Genomic DNA, 20465 nt, shown 5'->3' with positions numbered 1-20465 from the left:
GGATCTTTAATGTAACTTTTAAAAAAATTCAGTCATATTGCTATGATGTTTGCAGTGTGGCAGTTTAAAGTGACGTCTCGCACTGGGGCATCATAATGCAGACGTGTAGCATCGGAGGCGGATGCTCCAACCACTAGGCCATTGGAGTGGTCTAACACTTGAATTCAGTTGTAACTTCATACATTTTGACTTGTGATAGAACTTTTAGAACTATCTAGTATTTAATTAACAATGCTGTAAGTACTTGTCAAATTTTCTCTTTGTAATCAAGGGGAAAAAATTATTTGTTGCATTTTACAAAACTTATTGGTTTTCATTCTTTTTTGTTACTTAGTAAAAGACCATAGAGATGTAACAATAAAGAAAGCATTAAAATAAAAACTGGTTTTCAAAATTTGGGATATCTGCAGAAAATGTACTCTGCTCCTAAATGATGCCAAATGATTTAATTTTCTAACATACATGTATGATGAAACACATGAAAATGAACTAGAACAAATAATCTGGCAAACAGAAAATTTGTTCAAACTATGTTTAAAGTTGAACAATATTTACTTTTTACAGGTCTTAGTAAATGCTGTTTCTTTACAAATAAATCGCTTACGAGTCTATGCAGTTTATAGTAAATTCATTTGACTTTTTATTAATATTTGATATAATCAGTTTGCTTCAACCATAAAAGGTTTATACAACAGAACTAGTGTTCAATTTTACTGTCAATGTCACTCCCACCCTTAAGTTGCATTACCTGCATGATCTAAGAGGTCTCAACTCCTTTACTTACAAAATTTCAAAGAAACCTTACAAAGGATAATAACACTTTTTTTCCCTTGCTATATCTCAGACAGGTCATAGAATAATTAAATCAATCTGCATTTCATGGCAAAATTTGAAGACATGAAGTGGTAGACTTGTAACATAACTGTGTTTTCCTATACTCAGTATCACCATACAAAATCAACAAGGGCCGTTCCTCTATCAACCAGTTTTCATCAACCAGTTTCCAATCTCTGATTCATATATGTCTCTGCTTGAATTCACCAATGAAGTGCAAATAATGCACTTAAAAAATGCACTGAGATACATACAGCACACTGCCTTTTCAATCAGTCGGGGGTGAGTACTGCTTTGCCTATGAAGAAAGAAGACTTACCTAATTCTGGTTTAGTGGTGCTGCTACTGCTTACATCTGGATCCTGCACTTGTTCACAAGCAGGCTCCTCTCTCTTTGGGGAACTATCATGCACCATTACTTCTGAGGGACCTGTAGCAATACCCAAACCGTCCCCTATCTGTGAGTTCTGTGTATCCACATTAGTAGAGGTAACTGTGCTCTCAGGTTCCATGCTTTGAGTTGGAACATAAACACACTCAATAGGCTCTAAGCTCTGAGCAGCAGTGATTACAGTCGTGCCATCAGAATTGGATTCTGGAGCCTCAACTGTGATGGTCAAGCTCTCGTCCAGATCAATGTCATCAAAGTTTAAGGGAGGGACTGTTACATTTAAATCTGAAAAGGAGTTGTTATGTGGTTAAAAACTAAAACTGTGATGGTTGGATAAAAGGTACACCTAGGTATTGGAGACGTTCACACCACGACAGAGCCTGAAAATTTTGGAAGTCCGAGGTCCAAAACAGTCTTTTTATCTGTATACCGATCATATGTAAGCAGTATTAGCCTGCTGGACCTTTTAATAGTTCTTATTTTTCCATAGAAAGTGAAGAAATTGCATTTTTAATCCTTAAGACATATGAAAAGAGTCATAAAGTGCACTGATGCAAGCATAAGTTGCTCGATATTGGGAGACTTGTGATGTACAATATTACTAAAAATTAGAAAATTTAGCATCCAACGCCTTGATGACCAGTCGATGCTTGATCTTCATCAATCAAATGTTTGTTCTCAACCACAGCAAAAATTAAGCATCAGTAGTATTGGGATATTTGCTACGAGTTCATTTAAGTATGGAAAGGATATACTGGCAGAAAGCAAGAATCATCCATAGAGAATTTGTCTGTTATATGCTGTATTGTGCCGAAGGGATTAAAATGCTGCAGGTCAGAAATGGGTGGAAATTTTGATAAAAATAAATATATTTGGACTTTCCACAATTACTGTAAAATGTCTTGGTAATGGGTCGAGTACGATGAAAAGCGATCATGCATGTTTCGTTCCACATGTATGGTATAACCACAGTCTGCCAAATGTTCAAATGCCTTATACAAAGGCACATCCAAAAATGTATAACTGACCCATTAATAGCATGTGAAACAAACTGACAACATGTTTGTTGCACCAGAAAGGTTACTGCTAGTAAATAAATTCTACACCTCTCAATCATCAAGCCTCTGATTGCCTGAGCATTAACAAAGCTGGGTGCACAACCAGTTATCACGGGACCAGAAATAGTTGATTTCTGTCCTGAGAACATTGCACACGGCTTTCTTCTGAAAAAAAAAAAACACGGCACTTGGCACATACACTTTGAAGGCCAAGATCATGTGAGGTTGAGCAATGTACCAAGTAGATTTCCTCTGACCTTTCCCATCCTATTTTAGATATTTTGACCACAAAAGATGTCAAAATATCTGAAACAGAGAGAGAAAGGTCAGAGGAAACTTTTCCTATCTGCCTAGTGAATTGTTACTTTTGGGGCCACTGTCTGTATACAATTAACTTTTCCTATCTGCTTCACAGAATGACCTTTGAATGGCAAATGAGTTCTATTTTGTTTGAGTATTTGATATTTGTATCCAATGTTAAGACGTTTAGACTTGAAGTTTAAGCTAACCACATAAATGAGATTCAAAGAGGATCCATCAATAAATAGAATGATCATGTGATTTAAAAATTTTAAAAGTCAAGGCAACAAAAATAATTACTTGGTTAAACAAGCAATAAAGTAGTTGTGTGAAGTTTTAGTTTGTATTCATTTTGCTGCTTTTCTTGTTATTTGTTGATGTTAATGCACTTTAGTAATATTCAGGTGCCAGAGTGAGTTTTCGGACCAGTATTTGGCTTGTGTGGACCTGGACAACCTACCGTCTTACTTGTCCTGGACCAGTGAATCAAAAATGAAATTTTCAGGCCCTGACCATGTTGCATCAGAATGTTAAATGGCTTTTACAAGCAATGACTCATGTTAAGAAACTAAGTAAACTGTCAAGGGCCATAACTCTATTCAAAGGGGATATGACGAAACAAACACTTAAAATGCACATATAAGACAGCAAGACAATGTACAAACAAATCTGCATCAGAATAAGTTGAATGGTTCCTAACTATGCTAGTTTAAAGTCTTTGCTGTATTGGAGAATACAAATTAAAGGAAAAATGACAATAGCCCTGTCAAAATTGGATCCAAAAAGATGAAAACTTTACAAGGTACATCTACCTGTAACAGGCAATTCACCGATCCAAATGATGTAATGTGAACAGATGGTGAGACAGAAAAGGTGACTACTATATACCTTCTGCATTTCAACAAAGGACCCTAACAATCCAATGTTCAAAGGGAGATGGTAGAAGATAATACAATTAACAAAAGCTAATTGAACAATGGCTGAATCTATCACCGACTCACAAAAGCTATTACATAAAATGTAAAATTAACATAATTTTATTTCAGATGTCTTTCATCTATGATTTGACACGATATCATTATGCATAATCCACATCAAAATCTTACTTCAGCCACTCTGAGGTTTCAATTTTTATCTCTTCACAAAATGGAAAGTTCTCCATGCTGCTCAGTAACCTTATGTTGGCCAATAACTAATTAGGAGCTGCTGCTGTCCAAGTGTAGTCTCATGAAAACTGTCCATATCAGCTGAATTAACCAAGGATGCAAATTTACGTCCACTACCTCAACCTTTAATCTCTTAATTAACAGACTCAGATCGGAGCTGCCCTTTCTCAAGTGTAATGCCAGTGTTTACCTTTACGCACATGTGTGCGTCAGGGACACACTGGAAAAAATTGATGCACACATTTTGTTACTGTGCGTTTTTTTGACGCAAATGATTTTCATAATATGATCATGATTTATTTAATACCCAATGCATTGGACGATGGATGGCATCGTATATACTTTGCGTATAGGCACTGACTGGTTCCCTGCTTTGTTTGCTCCCTGCCTTGCGCTCCTCTATTCGTATAGCAAAGTGCAACACAGGGAACATATAAAACAATGAACCACACTAGCATAGACAATGTTATGACAGAGTAGCTTCCCCTAATCTCGCGAGCTTCTCGCGATTTCCATCGAGTTCAGCAAGCTGTTCTAGATATTTAACATCAAGCCTCATTGCACTAGAAAGTGATCACCAGATTAAAATGTCATGCACTAAAAACATTTGCAAAGAAAGTGAAAGAAGCAGAACACAAAAGAGTAACTGTGGATCTAACTTTAATGAAAAATGGAGAAAATTATTCCCTTGACTGGAATACTCATTATGATTACCGGTGTGACTTCTGATTGCGTGATTGGAAAGACTGCAAAAGTGAATAATCCTTTCATGACAGGATGTTAGAATTTTTAAAAATAGGCCCTCATTCGCCATAAGATATCTGGAGAACACATTATAACAGTAAACTTGCAGAGACAAATGCGTTATTTGGATTACAAAGTCAGTGGGTCATTGCAGATTTTGTTGGTTTTTAACTTTTACTGCAATAAAAGAAAGATCTTAAAGTGTAACTTATTAGAAAGAAGATGAATCAGTATCCTCCTTGATATTTGGATAAATGTGTTCTAGGACGAAGTACAATGAAACCTATGATAGTACACATTTGATGAAAGGCGGTAAATTAACTCCCATTTGGTTAAAAAGATTTATTTGGCTTTTTGTATTGGCTTATATGTAATGTGTTGGGCTATAATATTGTTAACTGTTAAAAGTACATCTTTAAAAGAAAAATGAACTAATAAAATTATTTTTTGAATGGACAATGCATTTGTTTGTTAATTGTGCATGTTGGTGTATTTGTATGTTTAGAGAAAGAGAGAGAGAGAGAGTATGTTGTGCAAGTTGCAATATCCTATTTCAAGCTGAAAAAGTACGAGTCGTATGAAAATTTGTCAGTACATTTTTGACACCCACATTTTTTATTTGACCCCCAGTTTTGACACCAAGGTTTTTTTTGTACCCTCAATTTTACACCCCTGGGGGATACGCTGAATGCAGATATAAAGTGGACAGAATCTGGGTGTAGGAAACTTTTGAAAAGTGGACTAATGTGGAACTCAAAATGACATTGATAGCTCCAATGAAATTAACCTTTGGCCTATGGACCAAAACATCAATAAGGAGTTGCCTATGCCAAAATGAAGGGTACTTATGAAGTTTGATAAAACTGGATCCAAGAACTTGGGCTTGTCAATCCAAAACCACAAAATACCATGTTGGATAAAACAACCTTGATCTGAAACCCCTCAGCTTCAGCTGCCCATGCCCAAATGTATTCCCTCTATGACATTTGATAAAAATGAGGCCAAGGAAACTCGACATATCATGTGGAAAGGAAAATCACATTTTCAGCTCCAATGACCTTAATCTTGGACAAAGGCTTCTTCCTCTAACCCTGGGCAAGGCACATGAGGTTTTAGATATAAAAAAATTACCACAGCAAACAAAAAGTTACGTCGCAGAATCAATCTTTTCTACAGATGGACATGTGTGTGTGTGTGTCTTAGCTAACCCACTGAAATGTCATACTTCATTACTGCATTTTAGATATCATAACTGTAGTTTAATTATTGAAAAAAATGTCAATCAAACGGGATAAATTTTAAAAGTCTGAATGCAATTTTTATCAATAATTAATTTGTCATACCCAACTATTGTATCGGTACCAATTAAATTTGTTATCTGACCAAAATGCACATAAAAATGCATACACCACTTCTTTGAGTTGTTTCCAGGTGTAAAAGAATATTTTTGAAGACAATAAGATACACAAATTTAAGGGGATACTAAGGGTGCAATTACAGTTAGTTATGCTTTGAATAAAACCAATTTTTATTACCAGCATTTGACTTCCTGCGAGGAGTTCTTCGTGTCATCTCAACCATGGGACTTTGCCTCAGTAATTCAACCCTATAAAAAAACAGAGATAAATCATACACCTTAGTAACAAATATCTTCTTCATGAGCCAGAAGTAAAATCTACATTTAAATGTAGTTCAAAGCTAAAACTGCATAATTATTATCTCACAAATTAACAGATTAAAACAAAAATCACCAGACGAGTCTGTATAAAAGTTGTATAATCATGACAAATGAAAAAGAAAACAACAGTATAATCAATCGCATAGCTTAACTCATCAAAACTTGGAGTAGTCTCTAATAGCCATTTTAAATAATTATTGTGTATAAAATAAAAAATTCAGACAAAAGTGATCTCGGGTTTGCCCCTTACCCACTTTTTTTTTACACATGTACAACTGAACTTTTAATCTTCCTAAAATTTAAGCCTTTAGTTGGCAGTCTAGCCAGTATTGTGCTGAGGTACCATTAAACCATATGTACATATATATACATTACATGCATGCAGTCATACATACTGTGATTGGGCACAAAAGACATTAAAGCAATAAAAAAAAGAATATTCTTCTCTATGATATCAAAGGAGAGGAACATCATGAACCATTATTTTTATTTCCTAATTAGATTTTTTCTCTCTTAAAATCTGATTCAGAAGTTATTATCATCGCTTACCCATAAAAGCCAGATTTTACCACGTGAAAGTAACAGACTTTGAGTGACCTTGGAGAAGCAGCTTTTTGTTGTTATCAGGGCATGTTACAAATAAAGATGTGTATCAGCAACAATTTCATGATTCTAGCATAAATGGTGCCTGAGAAATTAAATAAGCATAAAATATGGGCAAAAATGACCTACTAAGGTAATTAAGGAATGGAGCTCATTAAGATGCATCCTCACGTCATGACACTAGACTGGATATGTCGATCAGGGCTCAAAATTAGCGGCAGTCCAGTAGCCCAAGGGTAGTATACATCCCGATGGGCTATTAGTTTTCATAATTATAATAGTCTAATGGCTAGTAAAGTTCGGTTGTTTCCAGCCATCATTTCATGGAAAGGACCAGTGAAGATTAACCAAGACTAGTAAATTTCCCAATCTACTACTCCTTTCTGATAAATTCTAGGCCCGTACCTAAACAGTAAATTGTGAAATGTAGGTCACAGTGACATGTTTGGTGTTAAGTGTGATACTAATATAGATGCATATAATCATCTAGTTTGATGGCATGAACAGTTCTTGAGACTGAACCCATGTCAGTGAAGTGTGAATTGTGACCTACTTATGTGCTGAAAATGTAGTACTCATCAATTCCAGGAATAACAGTATGTACATATGGTGCAAAAAACCTATCTGGTAATGAGCTACTGCAAAAAATTGCTACCTGAGTCAGTAAAAATGTGATATTTAGGTCACAGTCACTCCTTTCGTTGTAATGGTACACGTGGGGACACATATAATCATCCAGTTTGATGATTCTAGCATGAACAAATATCTTGAGGAATAAACTTAAAACTAACTCTAGACAGTGAAGTGTGAAACTGGATCAGTGACCTTCTTTTGTGAAGTGTATAGTACTCATCAAGATGCTTCCCCTCACCAAGTCTCTAGACCTCCCAACCCTAACAAGACCAAGAAATAAAGAGCAACCAAAAATTAGCTAAGTTAAACAAAGAAGCAATGAAATCTATCTTCAATGTACAGAATGTCTAAAAATCCATACATTCTTCTCCACATAAATTTATGGAGAAAAAAAACGTTTAGTGGAATACATATATAAGAATTTTTATTATGTGGATTATCTTTTCCAACACCCGATATAAAAATGTCTGAAGCCTGTGATTTTATTTTAACTTCAAGTTATTAAGTATATAAAAATGAGAATGCGGGCAATAATTTATCCAGAAAATATTTACAGGAATTTACTCCAGCTGTAGCGCATTGCAATGTACCTTCTATGTCTTGCAATATGTTAAACTGTCTGAGTGAAAATAATAAACTTGTCATAAATAATCTGTCATTTCTATATCATGAATACTGGAGAAATTTTTCCAGTTACTGAAAGAATGGAAACAATAATAAGTTTTTTTTAAAATTATTTTGTTTGTGAAAGATATCAATGAGCTGACAAATTTGCACATGTTTTTTAATGGATTCACTGTAATAACAACTGTGTTAATTACAAACCATTCTTCTGGACTTTTAGAAATTTTCTCCAAATGAGTCTTCCTTCGTTTCTGGCTGCTTTTCTTGGCTGACTGCAAAATGGAAGTTTCTGTTGGACATGCAAACTCTGCTTCCATCACAGCTACTGACCTTCGCGTCACCCTCTTTTGGCTCTGCAATGTCTCAGTTTTTAATGGGGCACCTTTATGTTCTTGTTTTTTTACTTGATTTCCTTCTTCCACACTTTCAAGAGATGATACACGTGGCAAATCATCAATCATATCAGTTGCAACACAATCTCTCTCTTCAGTCTCTGACACAGGCTCCTTTTGACAGGAAATGTTTATCATTTCTGTCTCCATTTTTTCTTCAGAATCTGAGGTTTTCTTCTCTGGAGTTTTATCTGTCACTGTTTGACACTCCTCCATATGTTCCATTTTATTGCTCTCCTCAGCTTCAATGTGACCCAATTTTTTAGAGGAGTAGGAAACTCTCCTATTCTGCTTATCCTGCTCACAAAGGTCACTGTCTGAATGTGTTGTTTCATCAACTGATGTGAATCGCATGCTACGAGTGACACGACCTGATGATGACTGCTTCTCCAGTTGCATATATGTTTCGGCTTTGGATTTTCTCAGGCTTCTTCGTGGTTCTGTTTGCCTTTCCACCTCCTCCCTTTCATTTGATTCAACTTTCACAGTTTTTCCAGTCTCTAGTATGGCACCATCTGGAAGAAAAGGTTCTGGAATATTATCCATTTCCTGCATAATTTTACTATGATAATACTGAACTTTTTGCACATCTTTCCACTGTTTAGTCCAACTATGCCTTTGAAACCATAAAGGGATAACCTATCTTGCTATCTGCTGATATAAAATAATGAGGAAAAAACCCACAACTTTCACAGAACAACAATGTCCCACTTGACCCATATTGTGACATCAAGACTCGTTCCTTTCTCAAGGACTTAAGTAAAAAATGTTAACACTATTATTAACATAGCCATTACATTCATAAAATGATACTTCTATCACTATTTATTACTCTGGGAAAGACAAGATCAGCATATGGGGAATCCATACCAATGAAACAATCTGAATATCAACATGCAGCACTGACCTTCACAAAGACCAAAAGATAACTAATGGAAACAAAGAATTGAAAATATTTTACCATGCAAATTTTCTTGAAAACAAGAAATTTCAAAAAGAAAAATAATTTTCAAACTTCAAAGACAATGTTTATGACCTTAAAAATCAAACAGAACAAAAAGGTATAAAATAGATCACATTTATTAGACAAATTTTGTTCCATTTATTTTTGTCAGAGTTTGAAAACTAACAAAGATTTTAGATGTGAACAAATTTAAAGCAGGTGCTGACACGTTTCTCAATCAAAGTTTTTCAGATGAGTGATAAATTAAAGAAAAGGCCCCATAATCACAAAACTTCTCAACTTGAGCACACAACTACTTTTGTTTCACAACAAATCATCTCGATCTCAAGCAGGAACAAAATCCATCAAAGGTGAAATATAATCAAATGGAAAATCTGTAATCAAAACCTTAATGCATTTTGTTATATAAATGTGGTCTTAGCTCCAATACCAATGGGGTAAGTAAAAGTATCACAGACTGAATTGTCTAAGCTTCATAATGATTCATACCAAGTATGATGAAAATCCACAAAAGAGTTTAGGCAGAATATGCAACGAAAAATGAAAAACTTGAACCAAAAGCTTAACAAAGTGTTGCCATAGAAACTCATGTTACACCTTCCACTAACAAAAGCTCAACATAAAAAAAAACATAATGTGATTTCTTACAAAATTTAGATATCATATTTGTCAGCCTATAAGCCATTACTTTTTGACCAGAAACTCTGGGCTTTGTCTTATACTCCAAATTGACTTGAATAAAGATTATGTCATTCAAACTGAATTATCATGTCATGTAATTTTTCATATGTAAAAAATTATTTTCACCAAAAGATAAATAATGTGTAAAAATAATTATCATTTGGGAAGAGATTGTCAATGAAAAATTTAGGGCATGACAATAAGAATTAATAAATATTTACATGATCATCACAATTAAATTCACATACATCAGATGCAATTGCACTAAAGCAACATGCACAAATGTTTTTTTAAATTTGATTATTTATATATGCATTAGAACAGACAGGTTAAAAAATGAATAACCATATCAAAAATAGGTATTGCATTGCATATTTATTCTTGTACATTGTGATCAAATAAAATATGATCCAATATGAGAGAAGAGGTTTCAGGCCGATTTTAATTTGTATTTAGTTACCTGACGATTGTGACCTTACTTATGTCCAATGGCAATACTATATTCCATCATCAATTAATACCACTGAGTAAACAATCCATTCAAGTTTTAGGTCTGATATCCATTATCACAAGAACTACAAGACATGGCTGTGTTATTTACATGTTCATTAAATATGCTACAGCTTTGGTCAGGTAATTCCATGTAACACATTGAGAGCAAGATTCACCAGACCAGATCAAATTAGTGAGGCTTCCAATAGGAAAATGAGGCTACCCATAGGGTATTATGAATATGTACAAACAAATGCATAGAAATGCCAGGTGTCTACTCTTTTAAGTTTCTCAATCAGTGACACCATTTTTACTCACCAACATAACTGTCAGATCAATTTAAATTACGAACTATCATGAGGAAAGATCAAAACCAAATGCTGTCTAACAACAGAAAGTGTACATATACACTGTGGCAAATGTAGAGGTCATTGCATTTGCAAATAAATTACACAGCATGCTAAATGGTCATTCTTGGGGTTTAACCTAAATGGAATCTTTATGGATATAAATATTGTGAATATTTAAACTTTGAAAGTATGGTATGTATTTCAATAGTTTGCATTTGCTATTGAATTTATAACAGTTTTCTATCTTTGACAAAAGCTATAGCCATGTAGGGATAGTAAGGTACAAAATAGCACGAAGGGCTGAAACCTTTCTCTCATCTTGGAGCATATTTTATTTTTGTCACAAGGTACAAGAAGAATGGAATGAAATACATGTGCATCCCTCTCTCTCTCTCTCTTCAAAACAAAACTGTTGAGAAAGCATTTGAGCATCAGTGATGCAATTTCCCTACTGCTGATAATCTGAAACAGCATAGTGGTACCATTAATAAACAGGAAACCTTAAGTTACACATAGCATTGCAAATTTTATCCTATTTGTAACTAAGGGCTGTTCTATTTAAACAAACATGATACACAGCGAAGGCACTTTTTCAACAAATACATGCCAGGGTACTTGGGTTACTCAAAGAGTTCATATGAAACTGACAAAAAGTTCTAAATTGTATCTATGAATGACTACTCCACATTAAAAGTGTCCAAGTATATTTTACTGGAACAGCTCTAAGTAAATCAGCATCACTAAATGTAGCTAAAAGTACCTAATTTCTTTAAAATACACTGTGTGAAACACATTAGGTACTTTAATCGGCATATAATGATGCTTATCTGAAAATTTACTGATTGCAGATATGATCAAATTCATGATGCTGTGTGAACGAACTATAGTGAAAAAGACAAAGTCATGGTATTAATCTGGCCTCATCTTATATTCAGCATCAACTTATATACGGATAAAGGATGGAGAATTTTACAAATTTGCAAATTTCACTTATACTTTGGCCTCTGTATTCAATGGCTGCAAGATGTTACTGACAAGTCTTTCATCATTCACCTTCAATACATTTGATAATATTGGCCTGTATATGCAAAAAGTTCCAATGTTCAACAGCCCTTATAAGACAACATAGCAGGATGTATGTCATTTGGGTTATCATCCCTGATAGTTTGTACTAAAAGAAAAATGAAGAAACTCTTTACAGTCTAGGTGGTATGTACTACATCATCAATTCCACTTTAAACATGTGAGAAAAAGACATACATATTGAATTCCAATATCATCTCTCGGCTCATCTTCATGTAACAATCATGGAAAGGCTGTCCAGACAAGCAGTACAAAATACTCAAGAAACTTCTAGATATATTCAACCCGACCTTCAGGTTTAGGTGTTGTTTTTGTATACAAGCATAAATATCAAATTTCATTTGTATACCAAAAAAGTTGTTTTTGCTGGATCATCGAGAAACTGAAAAAATGTAAAACAACTGAAAAGTTGCTACAACATCCTGAGGTCTAACCAGTTCATCTACACACAGTTGCAAAATATGTTTCATTTGTCAACTTGATAGTTTTCTTATTTAACTGTGCAAACAAGGTTTTCATTGACAAAAAAAGTGTCATGAAGTCTTTTCTTTTTAAAACTGAACAGAACCGACATAATGATCTCAAACTTTGCATCTACAAATGAATAAAAACATTAAATATGAAAACTTTAGACTTAAGTTAATTTTACTTGGTTAATGAAACATTCCTTTAAAATCAATTAGTGTAGAGTTACGAAACTATGTCAAATTAGTAAAATTCTGTTGAGCAGTCTGATAATTTGTTAATATCATTTATCAAATTTATTAATGTCAGCAATATTTGATCATGAATCAGCATCACTAGTATTAATTTAAAAAGCATTTCATCCCAAGGCAATTTCTGTCAAATTTGGTCAAGTTAAGTTCATGCAAGTAATTTTAAAAAAATTTAAATTACCATACATACTCGCATATAAGCCAAATAATTTAGGAAAAAATAAAGGCCTGGAAGAAGGGGGTCGGCTTATCCGCGGGCCAATGTGTAAACTTAACAGTTTTTAGGTCTTTTTGTTGACTACTGTAATTACTGTAAATCTTGGGACACGAAACAATAATTTGTTCCGTGTCCTAATTCATTAACATATATATATAAAAATTAAATTTTGGTGACCTGACAATTATTAAACTGTTATAAAGTACTATGACTGATTTTGTCATTATTTTGCATGTGCATATTTTCTGATTTCTCCAACATGAAATTAAATAAAGGTAAATACAGACTTCATAATTCGCAGGCTGATAGAGTTTACCAGGGACCATGTTACACTATAATGTACAGTACTTACACAATTCAATCCAAAAAAGATGCAGATTTTGCTTTATTCATCGTTTCAACCAAATTGCATTCTTCTAGATAACATTTCAGTTAGTCCTTAATAGCTTTTTCACTTACGTTGAATCACGTGCTCACGAGTTACTCATTTTCAATGATATAAGCAGTCCTATAAATTGAGTTAATATTTTTAAAAAGGTACACACGTTTATTTGTACAAGGCACATAACCATCATAATATATATGTTCACAAAGAGTGGTAATAATAAAGGCTAAAATTCTCATAGAGATCGACTAAGATCAACATCATTTTAGTTTTGTGTTTTAGCTGAACATAACTTTCCACACAATGGAAAGCTTGATGTCTCGGTGTCTCCTATTTTCATAGTCGGCAAATTTGTCTTTTGTTTTGCAACAGCAGTACAAGCCACTTAATCATTAAAAAAATGAAACTGGCTTGTGATAAGAGAGAATTTTGACTGGTAACTATACCAGTTTAACATTGGTATATACGGTATAAAAATGCCAGGTGTTCACTTGTTTAAGTTTCTTTCGTGGCAATGGAGTTATAGCATTCGTAGTGATCATTCTTGAAATTCAAATTAATTGTGGACGATTTTATTGTTGTGGTTTATCTTTTTGTTCTGGTTTATTTTTTTTATTTTTTTATTATTGTAGAGGTAACAATAATCATTAATTTACGTGAATAATGTTTAAACATAACATTCTATTTAGTGAAGAAGCAAATGCTTTATAAAATAATTATTTTGTCATAACAATAATTCACAGTTGATACAACAGAACATGTTGTTGTTGTTGTTGTGGGGTTTAACGCCATTTTTCAGCACGATAGGCTATACATGGCGGCCAGTATTAATGGTGGAGGAAGAACCCGGAAAACCCCGGAAAGAACCACCGACCCACGAGAAGCTACTGGCAAGCTTTCTCACATGCCCACATTGGCTGAATCTTTGACTCGAACCGCCGCAGACAGAGGTGAGATGGCAGTGATCCGTAACGAAGAGCGCTTTAGACCACTCGGCCACTCGGGGCCCCCAACAGAACATGTAGGACTTTTCTTGTTTAGAAGAAATGAAAATCGAAGACATAATGTAATAATCAGGAGTTCTCTAAAAAATTGGAAGATATTATGAAATCAGGAAGTAGGCGTGGAGCGAACCCCAAAATCGGGAGTTTTTTTCCCCTCCCGGCGTGAAAGTTGACAGGTATGTTGTAAGGTCGCTTACATCAAAGCAAACTACAACTCAGCTTTTATGGTATTAGCATAATTTTCGAAGCATTATTTCCAAAACTTTATAAGAAAACAGAAAATTAAATAATTTACTTTTCAAACAAGTTTATACCATTTCTTTTTAATAATCATGCATGCCAACCTCGAGATAAGTATACATGTAATTTTTTAAACTACAAGTTTGCCTAAATAAATGCATTTAGAACTTACCCCTTGTGCATCTTGAGATGCCTTGGAGTTGTAAGTTGGCTTATATGAGGTTCATGCACTTTTTAGTGTTTATACCTGTTTAGTTTGGGGGTTGGCTTATACGCAAACAGGCTTATATGCGAGTATATACGGTAAGTCATTTTAGGTCTGTCTAATTTTAGCAATGATGGTTATATTTGATGGCAGATCATTATTCGTACAAAATTTAAAGCCTTCATTCCAGGATACTATCAATCAAATTTACTTTATCTTAAGCTGTTCACTTTGAAGGAAAAAAGTTTGTAAAATACAGTAACTGTTTACAAAGAAAACAACAAATCCACACTTTCTAGTATTTAGCTATAGGACAGGATTATTATCTTGGGAGATCCTGACTAACATAGTATCACGTTTTTGACACTGAATACCCAAATAATCACAAGTAATTATATTAAATCATTTTTGTTGGGTTTAAATCATCACCTCCAGTGCTCTTATTTTTATCTTCTTCCTGTTTATCCTTTACTGGTTTGTCTAATGTTTTCTTAGAGGCATCACTGCCTGAGGACTTTGGTGTTGAACATCTGGAAAGAGAAATAAAATCTGAATACAAATTATGAACTAACTCACAATATAAAACAGAAAATGCAAGTTCAATAATCAAGAAATTCTCCCAGAAAACAACTTCTTAAAGAAATGGAATGGTGGATTGACAGGAAAAATTATTAATTTACTTGGGACAGGCACCAAGCTGAAACAACAGTTCTGTAGAACCATATGTTTCACCCACATACACTGATCTATTAAACCCCCCCCCCCCACAGTAAGTCAAACCACAGCCCCATGATATCACCAGAAATATGTTACTGTACACAAGACACTATAATGCTAAAACAAATGTAAAGAAAATAATAGAAAACTATACGTAGAATATACAAAGATAATGATGCTTTAAATAGAGCACTGAGAAGTGAACTTGCTTAAGTTATATTCTTCTTGTTTGGAAATAAAGAACATGATAAATTATTCATGACTTTTTTTAAATGATCTGTGTATTGGAGCCTGTAAATCTTACTTAATTTCTTTTTCTTTCGGTATAATTGCTATTAAATGTTTGACATTTATTAAAATGTTGATTATGCACTGCACTTCTATACAGCATTCTACATTAGAATATGCCAAATCTCAGTACTTCTGCTAACCAAATCAATTAGTCGAATAGCACAGACTAGGCAAAAACTAGCAAGCAAAGAAGCAAATAGAATAATTTCTGTTTGATCACAAAGTCACTTTTTAACCAATTTCCATTCTGACCACTGACCTGGAGAAAACCCCAGTCAAACATGAATTTGAGTAGCATCTTACCCAACAGTTTTTCATTGATCACACAAGGTCAGTTATCTAAGTTTAATGCATGCTGAGATGCCAACAATGTCAACTAGGAATGTAATCTGATTCTGAGCATAAAAAAAATGGTAAACTTCAATAAAAAATAATATATCCAACAATTTAAAGCAATTAACCCTTTTCCAGCTTCGTAGTTTTCTTTTCCTGAGTGGGTTTTGCTAAAGACCATACAAAAAAGGACCGTAAAGGCATCCTTTTTGTCCAGTGTTTAGGCCCTACATAGTTTCTGCAGCAAGTATTTTTTTCCATCATGGTATGAACCCTAATAAGCCACAAATAATTACAAGTATTGAGAATACTGATGAATGGAGCATGTAAAATGAAAAAATATTCCATATCCTTGCTACTTAATAAAGCACCATAAATAATCTGTTATTTTTTCTGTTTCCTTTTCTTTAGATATTACTGGAGTTTATGAACATTTGAAACATAAATTACTGACCTCCTTTTGAAAGCATTTTCTTCGATTGTTTTATGCTTATCCCATTGAGTTATTATTAATCAAAGTCCTCTGAAGACGCATAGTATAAAAGTGGTTTTAAATCATGTTAATGTGTCTGAACCACATATAACAGAGAAAGAACAAATGGGTAAACCATCCAACCCAACCCCACCCAAATTTCAGTTTCATTAATTCCACCATCCTACAATTGATTTCAACAAGGATACAAATTAAATAAATATGTTGCCAGTTAACTTCAATTAGAAGAATTGGTTAATCATTCTCTGAAAATCATTGTTGCAGCAAATGATACAGAACATGTGACTTTCAAGATACTTTTGCACAAAAATTAACATTGATGACTATGCCATCGTGGGAAATAAGCTACTATATCACATCATGATTTGCATCAGAGACATCAAAGTTAACTTGGGTATATTTTCCATTTTTAGGTTCAGTTTTTTACCCTAGAAAACACCATGTTATCAAATGATTTATCCTTCTAAGTACAAGTTTCAATTTATTTGTCCCCAAAAGAAGCCGGAATATGTAATTGTACATCTATTTGTTCCTTGAGATAAATTCAATATAGTAGATTAAAGTATATACAATATGAACTCTGGAATATGTTCCACCTGTACCATAACCATAACATTCTACCACTCCTTAAAATCGCACTACATGTACCTACTAAGTAGAACTACGAAATGCCCAGTTTTATTAGTGTACATGCAACAGTTTCAATTAAGAATATTCCAGCAATAACAAACAATTCTATCATCTCTAAGTCAAGTTTTCACCTGCTGGCAAGATATAATCCCTTGATATTCAAGGCACTGACATAGATATTTACCTGCCCGGGGCAGAGTCATAGAAGGAGACAGAAGTGTCCTGTGATGGATACAAAAACTGGGCAGCACTAGCAGGGCTTAGTGGTTGAAAGATGTACGAGGTGATAGAAGATGGAGCTGTGAAGGCAAAATCCTCTGGAGCAAATGAAATTTCACCTCCACCTCGAGTAGTTGTCACTTTATCCTCACAAACCTCAGGTGTTCTCTTTACAGTGTCTTGAGTTGGTGCTGGCCTTTCATTTTCCTTTACTGAGAATAAAAACACAAAAATAGAACTAAAGTTTCAGGGCATCAAATTGAATAAACAGATTGTGACAGCTGATTATAACTTTGCTGCATCTATTTTCAAACTGACTGATAATACTAGGAAAGTGGCATCACACAGGCAGCTTGAGTTCATAGCAAACTGTTGATATCTGGTATCAGATCGACACTGTTCAAATTGGGAATGTTCTAATTATGCTGTTTTAATATAAGGACCTGTAACACAAACACACAGATGACTATACTGTGTTAGTTTGGTGATATAAGAACACAGAAAATTTTAGAAACACCCCCCACCCCATGTGGGTAGATATTTATGATGGCTTGTTCTGTGAAAAGTAGCCAGGCCAGAAAGACATTTCTCAAGATTTTGTACAATGAATTACATTTGCTTAGGGTACTTTATTCATGTGCCTGCCAGTATGCTGTGTCATTACTGTTTTTAATAGCAATCTGAACTTTTTTACAAATGAAAATGAAAAAGAGAATCACTTCATCAGTGCCAAGACTGGAAAATCACAACAACAATGCTATCAATATAAGATGTTGCATCTTAAATTTCCCATGTCTACTCAAGCTTCTTATTGGCATACTCCAAATCAATCAACCTTGTTGATTGGCTGATAAAACATGTCTACTCAAGCTTCTTATTGGCATACTCCAAATCAATCAACCTTGCTGATTGGCTGATAAAACATGTCTACTCAAGCTTCTTACTGGCATACTCCAAATCAATCAACCTTGCTGATTGGCTGATAAAACATTGTTCTCCCCACCAAGACAGCTTCAAAGCTATTGAAAGAAACACACATTTATTAACTGGCCTGCATGTTTTCCAGGCAATCTATCCTTAGCAGATGCAGTCAGTGGACAATTGTAATTTTTAGACCATCTCGGTAAGGCAGTTGATTTTTTCTCTAAGTATGACCAGTTTTCAGTAAGCTACAACAGAATATCATAAACTGCTATTGTAAAGCTGGAAAACGCATTTAAAAATTTGGTAATTGAAACATGCAGCAGCAGTAAACATTATGTTCAACTGAAAAGTTTGTAAAGTACACTTAGCTCTTTTTTACCACTAGTACAGTTGCACAAATGTCAGTTCCAAACACAATGCAGCTCAATGGCTTGTTGCTATCTCTCAACTTCACATATTTTCTTGGAATTTTGTTTCCATTTCATGTGACGACTGTTACCATATCTCCCGCCATACTCAAATTGGCACATGATGTTCAATAAGCACAACTGTGTCCCTTCCTGTTTCTATTCAAAAGAATCTGAATATTCATTTTCATTTTTCTGTGCCGATTATTAACTCATTTAAAGAGGCTTATTTTCCCTTTCACCTTCACTATGCATCGTTTGCTGGATGCCATTTAAAAAAAAAATTAATACTATAATGAACAGTTTGATCATCCAGACACTTCGCATGAAATAAATATGTGTAGTTTAAAGCATCTGAGGTACTGCTGTAAAGTTAGTCTGGTTACCTGACTAATTCCACTAATTCTATTAGAAAACAAAGATCCAAATCAAACAATGATGAACTAATTATCCAGATTTTTTTTGGGCAACAATCATTTTTCCATTATGTTTGCTTTGATTCCCTAAGTCCAAATTTTAAGGGTCATTATCGTAAGGGTTGGCAGGTCTGCCATGTTATACATTAGTCCTCATGACAAGGATAATAATAACATCTTGGAAAGCAGGAGGAAAATAAGAGATTGAAACCACTGCAAACATGGCTGCTTGTTTCCTTACCCTTCTTAGCAGCTGACTGGCGACTGGTGCATGATGGATAGGTTTCCTTTTCCTTGCCCCTTGAAGCTGAGGAGGTAACTGTTGCAATGGGCTTGTTGGCTAACCTTGTACTCTGAAGTTAGACAAAATAAAGGTAAGTTTTCTTGCAAGCAAGGAAGATATTTGTTCAAGTGTAAACTCTAAATTTGGCTAATAATGCTCAGTTAAATACTGACAATTAACAATACAAAATACTCACTGCCTTGACTCTCACTGTATTGTTTCAAATGCAGGAAATGTGAAAGCCCCAAGGAAGGGAGGGGGTGTTAATAACTAAGAACAAAAACAAAAAAAAAACAACAGAAAGAGATGAGCAAGCAAACCAGTGTTTTGAAAAGAACTAGTGACATAGTTTTCAACTGTGGACTGTATTAAACATTAAAGATCAGCACTGTAGAGCACAAAACAAAACTGCAATACATATATATTACACACACACATTTAACACCACAATAACAAACATGGAGTCTTTTTCATGACTTAATTCATTTTCCAAAAGCTTTTCTGGAGTAAGGAAGGCATGGAGTGACAACAGCTATTGTCCATGAAAGAAATTTGGTTTCTTGTAGTTCTGGACTTCACATTCACAGGAGTCAAATGTATCAGCCTCACTCATCATTATACAGATGTCTGAATGCAGTATAGCATTCTCAAGAGCTTCTCTGAGAGGGCTGAAGAGCCAAAATAATTTATTAGAACTCTGGCATGCAGCATTTTGCTGGATAAGACTGCCTGTACAATCTGTCCTATGAACAAATAACCCATATTTCTGTAAAAACTGATGCAGTTGCAGCAGTAAACAACTCATAAACAACTTATGGAACCTGGCATCAAGAAAGACCATTCCTGTTTGACTTCTGTTATCTCATTTGCTCCAACAAGCCAAGCAACATAGATAATGTTCCCCATACATATTATTTGATTACAAAATAGAGGAATGAAATCTAAATCTTGATTGCATTAAAAAGTGAAAGATGTTTAGATTTGAAAAAAAA

General features: G+C 34.3%; 1 protein-coding gene across 3 annotated transcripts in view; it reads right to left on the bottom strand.

Moving 5' to 3' along the window:
* The window catches only part of LOC149808067 (uncharacterized), a 69780-nt gene that overhangs the window by 30492 nt on the left and 18823 nt on the right, over positions 1-20465 (bottom strand). For all 3 annotated transcript variants that reach the window (XM_089973268.1, XM_089973273.1, XM_089973279.1), the window contains exons 5-10: positions 19432-19543; positions 17409-17655; positions 15190-15290; positions 8233-8938; positions 6029-6099; positions 1154-1510 (exon numbers count right to left, since the gene is read on the bottom strand). In XM_089973268.1, coding sequence (XP_089829394.1) covers positions 1154-1510; positions 6029-6099; positions 8233-8938; positions 15190-15290; positions 17409-17655; positions 19432-19543 — 1594 coding nt within the window. The remainder of the gene's footprint in view (positions 1-1153; positions 1511-6028; positions 6100-8232; positions 8939-15189; positions 15291-17408; positions 17656-19431; positions 19544-20465) is intronic.

The sequence above is a fragment of the Sinohyriopsis cumingii genome, chromosome 1, assembly GCF_028554795.1.
Source record: "Sinohyriopsis cumingii isolate HCF-2022 chromosome 1, ASM2855479v2, whole genome shotgun sequence".
In the NCBI taxonomy this organism is placed as follows: domain Eukaryota; kingdom Metazoa; phylum Mollusca; class Bivalvia; order Unionida; family Unionidae; genus Sinohyriopsis; species Sinohyriopsis cumingii.
This window is presented reverse-complemented; position numbering and strand designations above follow the sequence as displayed.